The 17,621-nt window shown below is 41.5% G+C and overlaps 1 protein-coding gene across 3 annotated transcripts in view; it reads left to right on the forward strand.

The window, feature by feature from the left end:
- ADAM10 (ADAM metallopeptidase domain 10) overlaps positions 753-17,621 on the forward strand; it is a 44,245-nt gene continuing 27,376 nt past the window's right edge. The window contains exons 1-2 of one of the 3 annotated variants that reach the window (XM_021407004.1): positions 753-1,071; positions 11,928-12,078. In XM_021407004.1, the coding sequence (XP_021262679.1) occupies positions 1,017-1,071; positions 11,928-12,078 (206 nt within the window). In that variant the 5' untranslated portion in view covers positions 753-1,016. Of the gene's footprint in view, positions 1,072-9,170; positions 9,208-11,927; positions 12,079-17,621 lie in introns of those variants that run through there. The other 2 variants (XM_021407006.1, XM_021407005.1) reach the window with 2 other exon arrangements.

Below are 17,621 nucleotides of genomic sequence, written 5' to 3' on the forward strand. Positions count from 1 at the left end.
GCCGGCCCGGCCCCGCCCCGCCACGGCCCGGCGCCTGCGCAGAAAGGGTGGGCGCGGCCGGCGCCTGCCCCGCGCCGCCGGGTTCCGCTGCTTAGCAGAGGTGCCAGTGTCGTCTTATTGCGTCTCCGCTGTTAAACGCGGTCGCAGGGAAGATGATGATTTGAGGACTAATACAGTCGCTTAGAGTAACAGAGATATTTTCTCTTCCTCTGTAGTTGTCCGAGCTCTTTGCTCACACAGTTTAAACGCTGTTTGGGGGAAGGGGAGGGCTTGTCACGGTCCCGTTCTCGCAGTTCTCCCGTACCAGTTCCTCGTAAACAGCTCCGTCCGCGCCTGAGGGACGCTCACCGCAGTGGGGTTTCCCACACGCTTTTGCGCATCTTTCCTGAGGAACTGAGAAACGCTTGTGTTCCGTAGAATCAGTTTGCGATAAAACTTCTCCTTTCCGGACTTCCTCCGAAAAAAAAAACAAAAAAAAAAAACAGCCGTGTGTTGTGGAAGGGGCGGTTCTGAGGGGAGAAGCAGAACGGAGGTGGAGCAGGGGAACCTCGAGAGCGAGCCCCACCTCCCCGCACCGCTGCGGGACGCGCGTTTAATGAAACCGCCCCGAACGCCGAGGGGCTCCGCACCGGGCGGGCCCGGGCAGCAGAGGCGCAGCCCAGTCCCTCCTCCCCCGCGGGGGGGCGCCCTGCGCCTTTAAGGCGAGCTGCGCTCTCTCTCGCTCTCCCGCGTGGCTCCGCCCCTCTGTGTCACGGAGCCGTGGGACACGCCCAGAGCGCACGGCGGCGGCCCCGCCGGTGGCGTCGCTCGGACGGGTGCGGGCGGAGGAAGCGGCGCGGGAGAAGCGCCGGGTGCGGCCGCCGCTCGGTCCCAGAGATCCGCGGGTGGAAGCCGAGCGGCCCCCGGAGCGCGGGGACAAAGCGGAGGGAGGCGAGGAGCTCGCCCCTCCCTATCCCGGCGCCGGCTGGGGCGGATGCGCTGTGGGTAGGCGGCGGTAGGGCCTGGGCCCGGAGAAGATGGATCTGGCGAGGACGATAATCCTGCTGTGCTCCTGGGCGGCGGGCGCCGGAGGTGAGGGGCGGCCGGGTCCGCTCGGACCGCGGGGCCTCGCCCGGGACGTGGCCTTCCGCCTTCGCCTTCCTCCCTTCCCTTCCCGGGGGCGGCGGGCCCTCTCCCTGGGGCGGCAGGCCGCGGCTGGGCCGCTGCCCGGGGCGCTCTCCCCCTCAGCCGCTCTCGGGCCCGCACCCCTCCTTCCGCCCCGGCCCTCTCTCTGCGGCTGGCCCGGCGCCCGAGCCCCGCTGCCGGGACGCGCGCTGGGAGGCCGAGGCGGCCGTCGCCTCCTTTCTTCGCTGCCTCGTTCCCCTTCCTCTCTCCCCGAGCTGCTGTGCTTTCCCCGGTACTCCGCTTCTTCGGGACTTTCCGGCGGTGCCGCGGGCCGCTTCCCTCCCGCCCGGCCGCCTCCTTCCGCCTCGCCCTGGGGAGCGCCCCGCCGCCTGCCGGGCCGGGCCGAGCCGTGCGGGCAGCCGGAGAGCCCCGCCGGAGGAAGCGCCGCCCGAGCCGCGGCCGTGCCTTCGGGACGCCGTGCCCGGCCCTAGGCCGGGGGAAATCCCACTTCTGGGTTCTGACGCAGAGACGCGGAAGTTTGGACGGGTTCGTGCTGCGGGTGCTTCTCGGCGTTGGGGAGCTCTCGGGGTAGCGTCCTGACCCGTTCTAATAACGTTTAACCAAGGTCAAGTCACGATAGGAAAGTAGCTTTGGATTTTCACACGGTTAGATACCGTGAAGTGGACTTTGGGGCTGTTTCCTGCACCGGGTGGGTGGAGCAGCAGCTTACATGGTTTCTTGTTTGGTTTCCTCTGTTTGGCTTGGCACTTCTCTTTATCCTGGCTTTCTGTGGATCAGCGTATCGGTTTGTGAACAAAGAATTGACCCTAAAGCCTGGCACCTGCGCATTATCAAAAAGTAACATCCAAGCACGGGAGAAGTTCAGCCGGCTGTGGTTGTGGCAGTGAGGTGATGCTGTGTTAATGGGCAGAGCCATCTGCGGGAGCGCAACTCATCCCGTTATTTACATCGTTAGAAGCAAACAAAAGATTAAGCTTATGATTTTTCCCTTGTGACTCCTATTAAATTAAGGAAATTATTGGCATGCATTTCAAGGCCTTCTTTTTGAAACTAAACTGCTGGCACTATTAATTCAGTGATTCATTAACAGTTGTGAGAGTTGTAGGCAGGCAAGTATGCTTCAGAGTTCACCTCATTTTAACGTGTGAGCTGTGCTCTGTGACTTCATGAAATGTGTTTTATTCTGGAAATTTACATTGTATTTGTTTTCTTTGAGAGAACAATGTGCACTAGGAAGTACTGGCACTTGCAAGTTCCTGGCACTAGGAAGTACTCCTCATTTTGGGAAATGAGCATGTGGTGTTCAGTGTTTGACAACACAGAGCAACCTTGCAACAGAGCTTGATAATGCTTGGCAGGAACCTAGGAATGACGGCTGATATGCATCACACGGGTATTCTGTAAGGCTTTCCTGTGGGGAGGGGGAAGTTCATTATAACTGTCGAATTAAAATTATTTTAATACTAGAAATATCTATTAGCTTCTGATTGTATTTCTATAATTTCTTAAGTACTATGAGTTATTACTGAAAAATAGAGTTCTTCATTTAAAAGTTTTTCTTCTGGGAGTACGTTAATCCTGGGAGAAAAAGAAAACATCAGATTTATTGTTCTTAGCAGTGTCAGTGTGAGAACAGTTCAAACTGGAAACAACAATTCAAACTGGAAAAAAACATACCTGTGCTCAGTTGTGTACGGCTCCTTTTGTGCTCACTTGTTTTACTCAAATCCTGAAGCTAAGGAATACTTCTGTTTAAAGGTGTATAGTTTAAAACCATATAGGTATTTGAAGTAAGGGATTTTCAGAGTGATTTCTTAGCCTGTACCTTTTTCACATGCCCTTCCATATGTTTAGACTGTGTTGTGCTTGGAACGTTTTTCTGAGATACCCAAGCGCGTTGAATTCTTTCAGAATTACTCAAGGGTTTGTCTATATACTCTTATTTGTACTCTATTGTAGTAGTCTTCAGAAAATGTTAAGTATCAGTAGATAAACAGAACTGGTGGCAAGCTTAATTCACAGTTTGTGAATCACAAAGTCAAGCTCTTAAAATATTAAGATACAGTATAACTTTTACTTATATACTATTTTATCGGATTATGTATTGGAGGAGAAACATGTGGGTGATTTAATGCCTTAAATAAATGTGTTTCAGTTGATTGGAAATCAGGAAATGGTGTAAAAGGAATGCAGTCAAAAGCCATCACTGTATGAATGAAGTGTACTGCAACGTCTGTTGCGATGCTTTATAACTACCAGTGGGGTTTATGGTTAGAACAGGAGTTATCAGCAGTTCGGTCTGGTAGGACCTGAAACACATCCTTGATCATGTTCTGATATTGGAAGACTTTTTTGGGCTATTCTAGAAGTTTATTTCTCTACTGTCACAACTTTTATTAAACAGGAATCCCAGCTGGTCACTTTGAATACAGTTTCAGTTATGTGAAAAGAAATAGGGAAAAGGTAGAGTTCATCTTAAATAGATGCACGTATCCTAAGCTTCTAGTATATATGACTTGGAGTTTTCAGACTTATTTAAAACAATATGCAAAGTGTATCTCTGCTTTTCAACAACACCCTCAGAACTGCTTGTTTAGGGAGCTGTTTGCTGGCTGTTATTAGTAATTTTGTCATGTATGAAGAAGTTCTTGGTTGGGGGCAATGTTCCTTGCAACTGTTTTGAAAATGCGTGCAAATTTTTTAAGCAGTACATAATTGTAAATAGTGATGCTCTTTGAGGAATGGAAATAACTGATATAAATCTATCTGAGGGTCATTTTTAGAAGTGTGGCAATAGTGCTAGAAAATGCAAACAAGAGACAACAAGATCCCAAAAGGCAGGAGTGGCCATGCTCTGATTAGGCTGGTCAGGTGCTGAATATGACTGCAAATATATTATAAAAAATGATCTGATATGACATAGTGCCTTCTGCTGCTGGGTATTGAACAAACTAATTCCCAGTGTGCACACGAGAAATTCTGTTCTTTTCTGAACACATGGGGGAGTTGTGGGAAGGCATTTATAAACTGTCAGCATCTGAGTGGTTAAGTCTGCATCCTTGCTATAGATGGAGAAGAATACTAGCCTTCATTAAAATGGCTCTCAGCCTCTAGCACATATCTGGGATTTACAGTTAAAACACTAAGGATGTTATATGGGTGAATGAGACGGTGTCTGGTAAAGGCAGCTGTCAGATTATTTCAGAAATGCCCACAGCAATTAAAAATGAATGAAATCAGGTGTTTATATAGTAGTTTCAAAATATCATCACCCAAGAACCTGACTGTAGTTTATTATTGCTTTTAAAAGGATCTAAAGGTTCAGTTATGCAATGTGAAGGAGCCACCCTGTTGAGCTACTTCTTGAGCTGCTGGTGCCTGGTGGTCTTGCCCTGGCCATGCATTTCCAGTGCTCCTTCTTCATTCCCTCTGCTGTTTGATGGCATGAGGAGCTGATTCAGCCTGCTAACTGAAATGGAAGAAATCACTACTTTCTTGCCAGACGTTTAACCTCTGCTGGTTTATTGTGCAGTGACAGGCTCAGTGGGGAGGAAGAGCATAGGAATGTGGAAAAGGGGGGTAAAAATGAAGCAGGCATCAGTTAATCTAGTGATGCAGTGCTAACTACGCCCCAAATGTGAGTTTTCAGTGAATGACTTGATTTTTGGTTATTCACTTCACCAAAAACTGTCTTGAGCAAAAGAAAATACATTTTTCAGTCCAATCAGTTTTAGTGCCAGCTCAAGGGAGAGGCAAAAATGAGATGGATGAAAAAGAGCAGCAGGACCTGCCCTTCTGCTAGCAGTTGTGAAACCACAGCCCAAATTAATTGTTCAGTGAAATTCTAGTTGGGAAATAGATAGTAGGGCTGCTGGCTTTTAATGCACTTCAGTACGAAAGTACTGAATTTAAATGCTACGTACAGTTCTTAATACAAATTCTACATAAAGGGAACATTTTTTAAGAGATATAAACTATACGTTTAAAACAACTTGAAAAAGTACAACTTATTCTGATAACCTTTTTCTTAATTAAAATTACAATAAACATTGTCTTAAAGGTATTTATCAGAAGCTGGAACTTCAAGTCTGCAAATCAGTGATGCTACTTGTAGTAAAGAGTTGTCTAGTAGCTTGACCATTGCACAATGTCTAGCAATATTATTATATTGCTATTATATACCTAATATTATGAATAGCTATTATTGTGCAAATCTTAATCTGATTGTCTTAACTTCACCTTTTAGAACAATGCATGCTTAATTTATCTACCTATTTTATAGACAGTTACTGTCTTCTACCATGATGCAGGGAAACTTAATACGTATTTGTTTATGCTGCTGGCTTTCAGTACTGTGAGCTTCTTTGTATATTTCCTCTGTAATCTTCGCAGATACTGAGGTTGGTCTGACAGGCCTGTAGATCTCCAGGTTCTCCTTTAAGACAGGATGACACTTGTCTGCCAGTTGTCAGGAACCTCCCTCTATCTCAGTGACCTTTCAAAGATGATAGCCCCCAAATCACATCAGCCAGCTTCCTCAGTGCTCCTGGATGCAGCCTGTCTAGTCCCACGGATTTCAGTATGTCCAATTGCATTTCTTGCTTTGCTCCCACAGACTGCAGAGGTTTTTCTAGGGGGAAAAGGAGTCTTAGTAGTCTTGGGCGGAAAACAAGAAGAGCACAATGAATGAACATCAAGTTATTCAGCATCAACCACCAGGTAACAGTTATATATAGCTGCTCAAAGTATGCCAAGAGGCTTACAGCTAAAATCCTTTGTGTAATGTGTGGAGCTTAGGTAGAAGGTGAGAAAGTATGCCTCAGGTCTGTCCAGTGGGGTCTGTGGCTGTTCAGAAAGTAAGACAGCTGTAGATACTTAGAGCTCTCTATGGATGCTAAAGTGCTCTAGACGCACACCCAGAAGTCTTCTGCGTGGACCTTGAGATGTGTAGGCAGAACCTCTGGGTGTTCTGCCCAATCTTGTTTAGATTAAGTCCATCCTTTCATTTAGTTCTGATTCCAGAAAAATGAAGCTTCGTTCTTCGAAGATTTTTCTCTTAGGAAATGCGACATTTAATTTAGCAAGTCCATAGAAGAGGCCATTTGAGGGCCATTCCGCTGGTGTCTGTATCCTGAAGTGCTGCTGTCCTGTAGCTTAGTGCTTCCCCGATGATAATGTTGGCTTATTGCACTATAGTGCCTGGAAAGGTGGTGTGCCATCTTTGATGTTCTGCTGATGGCAACACATGACACTTGTAGAACGGCTGTCTTAAGCTTCATCTGGTTGCTCGCGATTCAGTATTTCTTGCTGCAGACTGGTTGCCAGCTTGTTTTCATAGATGGGTTCTTGAAATCTCAATCAAAAACAATAGTTTTTCAATGGCAACAAGGTAATCACAGGAGTTAGTTGGAGTTTTAGATCTGTGTGCTTGCAATTGTAACAGGTTGTTGGGGTGTGTTGCTCTCAGATTCTGTACCAGACTTGTTCCTTCTCAATGCAGAATCTTGTAACTACAGAAACTGTAGCTGGTGGGCGTACCTGCCTTGTGCACCTCTGAGAGGCACCTGGGTGTCGGAAGGTACACTTGCAGTTCCGTGCGGCTGATGCTAGTATGCAGTCTGGAACGCAGAACCTGGCAAGAGTAGTTGGAGACATTTTGTGCCAGGTACTGCATGGGAAATAAACATCGTCTTTCCATCTCAACAAACTTCTACTATTGGCATCTGTCTCAACCCAATCATATCAGGGTTCTTGATGTTCTGAAATTCCCTTGGGCTAAATTAAAGTGAAAAGGTGCCAAACTATCAGTTAATTGTTTATTTGTATCTTGTTACGATATTTAGCACAGGACATGGAGTAGATATATATTTATTAATCTATACCGTATTGCTAGTAAGTTATGATGATATGCCTTGCCATTACATTCTACTATAACCTGAAAAGGGAGGCAGGAAGCGAGAGAAGAGAGCGGGGGAGATGAAAAGGGATCAGATGGGGAAGGAAAATCCAAATCCCTTGGTTTCAGCATGGCCTCTGGTCTGGTAATATTCAGGTGGCAGGTGCACAGCTGACCTTTGAGTTGTAGTCCTTTTTATTTATTGCAGAAAGAGGTATATGCATCTCTAGTTTGTATGTAGGGTGGGAGTAGGTGAGATTCAGCATTTGCACATGGGTGGAAGGGGGAAGGGTAGCACTGACCCTTTCCTCCAGTGGAGTTGGGTCATAGAGACCCTGTCCCTTACCAGTCGGTTGCATGGGCGCTGCTTGCAAAAGGAAGACTTCAGGGACTTCCCAGACTTGCCTGGGGCAGGGTTGGCTGCCCATCCTCAGATGTGCACCCCGTTTGGCAAGCACTTGGGGTTCCTTGTTCCAGCTGCAAACTAAGTACTCAATTTCCATTCCTTCTTTGTGCGTAAGCAGTGCTCCAGTACTTGAGACATTTAAACAGTTCTGGAGTTTTTCCACGGCACTTTGCAGTATCTGACGGAAGCTTTTTTAATCTTATGGAATTATCTTTATTTTATGGAAGTTGGGTTACTTATTAAGCTCCCTTTGTGAAGCAGAGAATCACTTTTGATTTGTAGCTGGTTTTATTAAAATGTCATCACGTATTGGTTAGAGACTTCGGACACTATAGCAGTGGTAATGCTTTGCTTGCTTCTGCAAATGAAAATTAACGTTTCTGTTGAAGCTTTCATTTCAGCTCTGAAATGGCATGTGCTGCAGGTGGGATGCAGCTGCTGGGTTTGCTAAGACAGGGAGAATTTGTGTCAAGTGCTCACTATGACAGTACTTACGTTTTAAGGACTTGGGTGGTGTTTGCGTTTCAGTTCTGAGGAAAGGGAAAAGTAGTAGCACTGTTTCCATTGTGATCACAGGATATGTATAACTCTAGCAAAAGGGATTGGTTTTTGTTTTCTGAAGGGTTTGACTTCAGCTTAGCAGAGAGCACGTTGCAAGGCTTTTTAGCGTGAGAAGTCTTTTGCTGTCTTGTTACAGCAGGTAGCATTTTAAAGCTATTCTTTGTGTAACTCAGCTTTCCACCTGCTCATGAGACCTGAAACAGGTGTGAAGCATTGTTGGGTCTTCTTGTTACACTTGAAAACTTGTTTCTGGGTGCCTGAAGCTGTGCAAAGAGTACCTTGCAAAATTGATCAAAATGGCCTGGAGCAATATAATGAATGCATTCGTAGTATTTTCCTACTACAGAGGAGTGGAAATTAAGTTGTTGAATAGTCTTGGGATTAGAGAGCACAGAAGTCTACACATTCTGCAGTGTACTAAATCCTTTGTTTTGATGAAGTTTTAGAGTTACTCGTCACATTCTAGATTTACATTTATTTTAAAATTAAAACTGCAGCTTAACTGACAACAGTTAATTCTGAAGTTTTTCTTTAGTGTTGATATCTGGCATTGGAAAGCGTGTACCGGCAGTCAGGTAGGTGTATGTTGTACATCAGTCTGATAAAACAATTGGATGCGGACTAATGGCAGTTTGTGTGTGGAAGTTCTTGTGTGCTAGGAGGTGTTTCTGCTCCCTTTTGTGGGAGTGTGCCCCAAGTATTCAGGGAGATGTGGGCGCGGGCAACATTCTTCACCCTCAGCATTCTTCATGCTGGTTGCCAAAGCTTTGGATTTGTCTTGTTTCTTATTTTGATCAGAATTCATGTAGGCGCACTTAAATCACAAATTTTGTGAATGCTAAAGGCACTTGAGAAGTCTCTGTCAAACTGGATGAGAACTGACTTGTATTTTGGGACAGAGAAAGGAAATTGGAATGAAGTGTTGTTATTGGACAACATTTGTCAAAGGCAGCATTTGCCTGTAGTACTCAGAGGAAATTTGAATGCATTTGTCTGCAGTATATCATTACCTGAATTTTAAAGAGAGTTGGCAGTATCATCTTGTGCACGTTGCTACTAAATGCAAGTGATAAACTTTTAAGTATTCATTTATTTAATCATTTTCTGTATCACTCATTGAGGCGTGTGGAGATGAGGCATTAATCACTTGGAGAGCAACAGAAGCACTGAGAAATGTGTTAATTGAAAGAAGACCTCATGACAATAGACACAGGGAAAGGTAAATTTGTATTTTTGCTTCTGAAATTGTGATGTTCGCACAATTAGTCTTCTTCCTTGTGGAAATGTAACTGTTTGCTATATATTACTGAGACGAGCTTCAGAAGACTCAAGCATAAACTAAAGAATGTTTATTTCTCTGTAAGCTGGAGGTTGAGGAAGGAAGGCTTTGAAGCTGGGTGAGGAGCCAGGAACAATGGAGCAGATGCATACATCGCAACAGTCAGTGGAAAAAAAATAACAAAGTAGAAAATGGAGAAGGGAAGAAAAAAAAAAAGCTTTACACAACCCTGAAGCAGAAACTGGTGCCTAATGTTATCCTATTGATTTGTGGGTGCACGGGCTTCAGAACATAGTAGTAAATACTGGTGTGCTTAAGTAGATGCTATGATATTTAAACAATTTTTGTATTTCTCCGTGTGGAAGAATTTAAAGATTGCATGTTCAACCTGGAATTGGAAATCATTCTGCTTACGTGTTCTATATTCTAATTTTATATTATTAGTGTATATAAGATTCTGGTTTTGTGCTGTAGCATTCAATATGGACTATTCAGATTTTGTATCAGCTTAATCTTTTCACTTTTCATAAGTGAGGTAGCTGACAAATGAACTTTGCTCTCTTTTTGTGGAAGGCAGTGTGCTGCAGCTAGTCAAAACGAGGACGGTGCATTCAGTGCAGTGTCACCACATGGCTTCTCTGATCTTGGGAAGGACTGGACTGACATGCTTCAACAAAAAGACAGTTTTCCAAAACACTTATTCATGTTTTGGAATGTGCTGCTGCAAAAGGATCACGTAGGGAAGAACTTGTATGGAAATATTTACTAAATGCTGACAGCTGTAAATATTTCTTCTAGAAATAAATTAACAACATGTTGTCACAGATCGCTTGAAAAATTGACTTTTGCGTAATCGTAAGAGTTGGTGCTTGCCTTTGAAGGATGGATCCCCAAAGTAGCTTCTGTAATGAGTAGCTAGCTGATCTTCAGGAACAGCTGCTTCTGATATTTTGAATATCAAAATGTGTGATTACTCTGAATTTTTGAAATGTTTTACATTGCTGGATATGTTTAATTATTTCCAGGCTTAATGTTTAGTACATCAAGAAACATGATGCTATTTGTGTCATATATAATCTGACTTTGAAACCCGAGCCACTGAAGTGACTTGTTCTTGAATGTAGTAGATTGCAGTTACCTAATTCCTTATGATTGTACATTTAAAATCCTTGAAGTGTTTAAAAATGTTTTCATTGAGCATCAAGCAAAAATAATCCTGTATGCACTACCTATATGGCAGGGTGGTTTGCTCCCCTATTTTAGTCTGTCTTTCCTCTACATTATATTCTACTGCTTGAACTTTAACTTAATTTTTTGGTCTCTTGATCACAGTTAATGAATCAGTTTCTCAATAATTCTTTACACAAAGTCTGTGTTTACTTTTGGCAAGTAGATGCAACGTTTTTCATGTGTGGTGGTTTAGCACTGACATCTGATTTGGGAGTGCAGTAAATGTTCTTGGGGGGAGTATCTGTGTTGGATGTTCCGAGGCAGGGGAAGGAGGCCCTGGGCATTGTTGGGATATGAAAATACACTTCTCATTAAATAAGTGCTCTGCTCTCCATTTTCTGTGCATATGTTTCTATGATAATATGGGCTTTGATAACTAATAAGAAGATGAATCCTGGATGGAAACTGTGTATCCATTAGGAAGCGGTGACCAAAATCTGAACCGTCCGGAAGTCAATAAGATGTATAGTGGCTCCTTGCCTGGAGGAAAATAATAGTCTGTTACCTTCCTCCTCGTTTCTGTTCTTGTGATTCCCAGCTGGTTGGTAAGCATCTGAGCAAATCTCAGCAGTCTATCTGACAGGTGTCTGGGCAGCACAAGAAGTTTTCTGTCTTGTTATTGACCTACTAATGCTATCCTTGGAGTGAAAAATACTGTGTTAAAGTAAAATGCCTGGTGTTTAGTGGAAATAGAAGGCTGAAAGCATCATCCTTTATGTGCACGTTTCTAGATCTGCAAAAAGCTCTCAAATGCTAGTGGCTATGGTTAGTTCTGCATAGCTCTTCCACCATAAAGATGGGAAGACGAAAATCTTTTCCCATTTTCTGTCATGCTTTCTTAATGCAAGTCAGAAATAGTATCGTAAAAGAAAATATTCAAAATAGACTGAACTGAACCTTTAGCAAAACTCTCATGCGTGATGGAATGTTCTGCATTGTACAAAATGTTGTATTGCTAGATGGCATGATTTACTCTTAATTTTACCTGGAGATCTGGCATGTGGAATGTATACCTTTTGAGCAAGTACTTCAGTGCCACGAGAGCAGAGTGAAAATGGCTATCTGGTTCTCCTAGGGAACCGGAAGAAAGGTGTGAAGCTGTTGGACTTGACCAGTTTGGATCTGAAACATGTCTCAAGCATCCCGAGGAACAGTGATGTAGTTTGCATTGTGGAGTAATTTTGATTGAAATGAAAGTGGAAGATGTTCACCTACTGCACTCTAGCTGCAAGAGTGCATTCAGTCTGTGGAACCAGAGCAGAATGAATCTGAAGTGCACAAGGAACTGAAAAAGATAGCTAAAATGCATGTAGAGTGAAAATTGGGTTATCACCGCCAGCTGTTGTTCTCCACAGATGTCACGTCTCATAGTGTGGTTGTAACCTTAGTAAAATCAGGCATGCTAACCTTTACTTCTTTTCTCTTTTCAGGCCAGTATGGAAATCCTCTAAATAAATACATTAGACATTATGAAGGATTATCTTACGATGTGGATTTGTTACACCAAAAACACCAGCGTGCCAAAAGAGCAGTATCTCATGAAGATCAGTTCTTGCGCTTAGACTTTCATGCTCATGGAAGGTTAGTGGTGTTTCTAAAAGGTATTTGTTTTAAATATTTTAGTCCTATGCTTTTTTTTAATTATAGCAATATATAAATGGTGAAATACAGTTCTCAGATTAATGTCTGAGGGAATATACTAAAATGCAAGCATTTGCTCTGGTGTCCAGTGTAAATGTGAAAATGCTGCTTGTAATCACTCATTCAAACTTGGGCAGGTAACTGTTAATGCACTTCAAAGATTAAGCAAGAGTAGAACTGGGATCGGAGTGGCTCTAGATCCTAAGTTTGTTGTGCAGCCTTGGCATATATATATATATATTTTTTTACAAAAACTGTGCTGAACTTTGCCTGAGTGAATTAGATTTACTTGAGGAAAAGCACAATTTCAAATTGTATTCCAAGCTACAAAATTGGCCCCAGAGTGTTCTGTTTCATGTATAGTAAAATGGCATTTTTCTGTGCAGTTGTGGAGCCTAGCCATTTTTTGACATGGAGAAAACATAATTGCTGTTACAAGATTTGCTTAGCCATGCATTTCATTTCTAATTGAGACTTTTTCAAATAGTGAAGTTAGATAGTGTGAGCAATGGAAGTATTATTTGTAGATTTCACTTAGAGAATGCTGCTTCCTACCTTGTTGATTTTTATAATTGAGAAGGAAGAGAAAGTAAGTTGAAGTATTTATCGCTTCGTTTCTTTGCTGACTGCATCCTGTGCAGCGTCACTGTGTTAATATTTTTTTTAGGAATGCGTAACACCCTTACTTGTCTAATTATTTCAATTACAAAGGAAATAACTAACACTTGATAAATAATTGTTATCCATATCTAGAAACACAGGAAACTTGACAGAGCAAAGGTAATACCGCATCTTCTGAACCTGTCTTTGGAATGTTCATTTGAGTAAATATTCTGCTTCTGTGCTAGCTTGTGATTTCTTCAAGAATATAAGTGTTGCTGCTGGGGGTGTATGGCACAATGACGAAATTTCAGTGCACATTCCCAAAAGGCAAGCTATAGAATTGTATTAGCAACTGCTTTAGAATAGCAACCAAAGTCCTAAATTTGAAATCCTGTCCTTAAATCCATGTTTTTGGGTGTGATCTTAGTCCAAGGAATGTTATCATTTAATGGATAGTCACGCTGTTGCTATCTCTGCCTTATCTTTGCAGACAATCAGTAGCCTATCCTACTAAATTCTTCTTATAAACTAGATCTTTGTTTGAGTTGGCTTCTGATGAAATGGTTGCCTTATGTACATAGGAAACAATGCAGAAGCTGTCCCAGTATCTACTGCAGTTCACTGCTGGAAGTAGCAAATGGTGCTAGCTGGACCACAAATGTTTTTATGTTGAATCGTTGTTCAGAAACATCATTGTTTGGGAGAGCTCTCCTTATTTAATCTTCATCTGAAAATTAAATGCTACGGAGTATATATATGGTTTAAAAACATTTTTTCAAAATTATTTTTGTTGAGCGATCTGAAATAAAACAGTATGTCAGGTTTAATGCCTGAATTCAAACAAAGCAGCCACTATTAGATGCTAAAACACTAGCTCCATATGATGCTTAAGATCACTGGAAGTAGGCTATGAATTCTTGTGTAGCTTAGATGAGTTTACATTGTTGTTTCAGGAGTGGTGCAAAATGTGCGTACTCCTGAAAGGCTTGAAGTAAATAGGAATGTTCAAAACAATATAGTTTTATAGTTCATGTTGTTTTAAAACAGTATAGTTGTGTATCTCACACATGCCATTTTACATTGGATGTTTTAGTGTGAATTAATTTAAGATGCCCTTTGGGCCTGAGGAAGATTCACACAAAATTAGTGAATGCATGGTGTTAGTGTTAGTTTGGGGGGGGGGGAGGGGAAGTACATAAATGGAATAAGCAATGCTTATGGCACTAGGCTGCAATACAGTGAAAGAATTTAATGTGACGTAACTTTATTTTGTATGTCATGGTAATGTCAGCAATTCCAAAAATTAAGTTGGAACATCACAAAAATTGAAATGTTATATTTGATTTTGTATGCTCAGTCTTGGTTTACCAAACCAAATGCATATTTACTGTCTTTCACTTACTGAGTACAGCCCTTCCTGTGCAGGGATACATAAAAGTATTCTTTTTCAGTATAGGCGTTTGCAATATATTAATTGCAGAATGTCTTAAACTGAGCTCCCGTCAACTGCAGATGTCAAAAATATGCTGGATACTTCTCTATTAGAAATCACATTTTGAGGACAGAACTTGGAAAACTTGCCTAGTGTCTGATGATCTCTGAGCTTTAGAAAATAAGAATTCCTGACACTCTGAAGAATAAAGAAACTACCTCTATACAGTGTTTAACTGTACTGTCAATGTTTTACTTAATGCTCTCCTAATAACTTATGCTTTCTACTTTTTTCCTAATTTATCCTCTTAATCAGCAATCTGCAGTCCCTTTCTCCCAGCCTTGTTGTTGACTCTCACTGGGTTAAGCTGCCTACACGAGTGAGTGAACAAGTAGAATTTTTCGAGCGGTACTTGTACACATAATAACGTCTTATTTCTAAATTAAAGGTACACCAAGAGCTTCTTTCAAATGTTTTGCAATTAAATTACCATTTTTCATGGTTTTTTTAACCTAAAATTTTATTTAAAAAAAAAAAAAGCCAGAAGTTGCTATTGGAATATCTGGTCTCTACGTGGTCCTTATAATAGGAAAACTGTTACTGGAAGTGTTTGCAATCTACCTGCAACGTCACTTCTTTGTAAGCAATACAAATCAAAAGGCCTTTCATGTAGTTATGCTTGGAAATATGTCAGTATTAACTGAATAATTTGTTGGATTGTTTCTATAAAAACTGGAAAACAAGGACTCAAGAATAAAAATCCTTCTCTGCGTTTAAATGTGTGCTTAGAAGCCATGGCAGCTAGATCCAGAATTTTTTTTTAGCTAATGTATTCAAATCTTAAAAACTAGTTCAGTGTAGGAATAAAATGCCATAAAGGCTGAGGTTACATTGGTTGATGCAGCTGGAATAACCTGTTCTTGGGGCTTCACCTGAGACAGTGTATCTGGACTCTAAAGTACTTCTGCTATAGCAGCTGCTGACTGTCATTCCAGGTTGCTCTACGTAAATGGTTGTAGGGGCTACCTATGTGATATGAGCTGTGCTATGTTTCTGGTGTAACCATTTGACTTTTTTATTCTCAGCTCTATAGTAATTTGTAATCCATTTTATTGCCCTTGTTCAGAGATAAAATGTTTGTTCTTAAATAAGATAGGTATTGACTGAGCAGGTTGTAAAAAATCAAGGGGGCTACCCAAAAGGAGCTTCTTAGTTTGACTTTCTTTTTTTGCTCACCTGGTTTTTAATTATGTTAGAACCTGGCAGACCATGGAAGTTGACAACCTTATAAATAGAGCTGGGAAGGTTATTTTGGGTAAACAGGAAACTGAGTGGCACAGAATTTGCACTTTTCTAAATATACTGGCAAAAAAAAAAGTTTACATTCAACACTGGGTGAAGATTAATCTGTTCTTAAAAACAGAATGCTGTGCTCTTCAGGACAGAGAAATACTTGACCTAAGTTCTAAGAGTGTAAGCTAGACATGTAGCTGCTTGTTAACCAACTTGAATGGTTTCTGTTATCTGAGCTGCCTTATGTGTTGACAGCTATGTATATGAAGAATAATTAGTGGCAAATTGTTTAAGATGAGGACTGCATTTCATCAGCTATGGTCTTCTGAAATAACAAGCTTAGCAAGTCTGCTTTCTGGAGATAAGGAAAGAAATCACTCAGCAATCAGAAATGCTGCTACAGAGGCATCAAACGCAGACCTTAGCTGTGAGCATTCTGTTTGGGATTGCTCCCTGATCTTATGCTATAGATTTGGTTGTATATTTTTAATATAAATACTTACCAAAGAACAGTTCCCTCTGTCTGCATCTGGATGATTAATAGGAAGATAAGCCCGTAGACTCCATCACCTGCTGTTTCAAATGTTTTCTTTAGTACAGGTAGAAGGACCTTGGGAATTGTCAATTAAATGGTGATGGAATACATTATGTGGGTTTAATAGTAAGTGAAAAAAGTGTAAAATAAGCATGTCCTTTAACTACTCACAAGCTACATCTATTCTTATTTAAAAAAAAAAAAAAAGGTAAAGAAAAACACGCAGTACCCTTTTTGCATGCTGCCGATTGTATCTTTCTTCATCCGTTTTGGAAAGCAGTCTGCAGGCTTCCTGTCAGTGTCCTGATGTATTGAATATTTCATCATGGCAAAATCACTGACCTTAGACGGTAACTCGTAATCAAAAGAAATGGAATAACAGATCAAGCATTAATTCTTATGTGTGCACCTTTTATGTTCTTTTTGCCAAGTGCCATCAGCACATGCGCATAGCCTTCATTTAAAATCTTATTAAAAAAAAAACTGGTTGCTCTGTGACAAGAGCATAGAATTGAAATAACTGGAGCCCATGGGAAACTACTGTTTTTTAGCTAAACATGACACTGTCAGCCATTTTTCTTCAGTTATCGATGTACTTGTGAGTCTGATAGTCTCCTTGAGGTAAACTTACGGGAACATCAAAATCTATTTCCTGATATTCTTTAAGGTACTGCCACTAATGAGTAAGGCATGGAAACTGTAGCTTTTAACAAAGTTGATTATATAACAGTGTAAACAGCTTTACCAAAAATTCTGGCTTCAACCACAGAAGCAGCCATGCAGTAACTGAAGAATGCCTTGTTATTCTATCAGTTACCAGGTGTATGTGAGACAGAAGCAGCAACAGGAAAGGTCAAATCTTACTCTTAATTGATTTATTTCTATCCTAGACAGTCCCACTGCTCTGAAATGTCTTAAGCAAGTTAGTAGGTGTGAAAAAAGCATTGTTTTTTCTGGAAATAATTACCTTCTCCCTAGTGTAGTAAGATACCAGGCAGTACTAGACTACAGTGATCGGAGTGCTAACACAGAACTCTATACACGCTGTAGAGATGGTAGCTACAAAAAACCCCACGCTTCTTGATGTCTCTTACTTATTCCATTGTGGCTAGTTTTGGAAACCGTGCTGATAAATGGTATAGAGAGATGGGTTGTTCTTCTCTGGGATCTCCTGTCCATTGCAGAATTCATCAAGTTATGGATCTAAGCTGGGAAAGAAAACTGAGACGTGTTCTCTTCTGTATCATTTCGAGAAGGATAGAGACTAGTTTCTATAAACTTTAATAATGGAGCAACTGCTAACTTTGAAGGAATTCACAGTAAAATTTAAATAAGCTTCTGTGTCAGATAAGCTATTGAAATGGATTTACTGACAGATGAGAAACGTTACTGAAGTTGGTGGATGCATTCTTGATTTTTGTCTTTGACAGGGTGATGAGCTGGGTTTTGGGGGGGTTCATGCCAACCATGCATTTGTTTGATGCAGTCATTACAATTTGGAGTTTCCCCAGCTATAAACTGGCATCTTCTTTCAATGTAATTAATTGTCACTTGTAAGAAGCATATTGGGTATTAGAAATAACAATTTCTCCTGTATCTTTGTAATTGAGATTTTTGTAG

The sequence above is a fragment of the Numida meleagris genome, chromosome 9 (genome assembly GCF_002078875.1).
Source record: "Numida meleagris isolate 19003 breed g44 Domestic line chromosome 9, NumMel1.0, whole genome shotgun sequence".
Lineage (NCBI taxonomy): Eukaryota > Metazoa > Chordata > Aves > Galliformes > Numididae > Numida > Numida meleagris.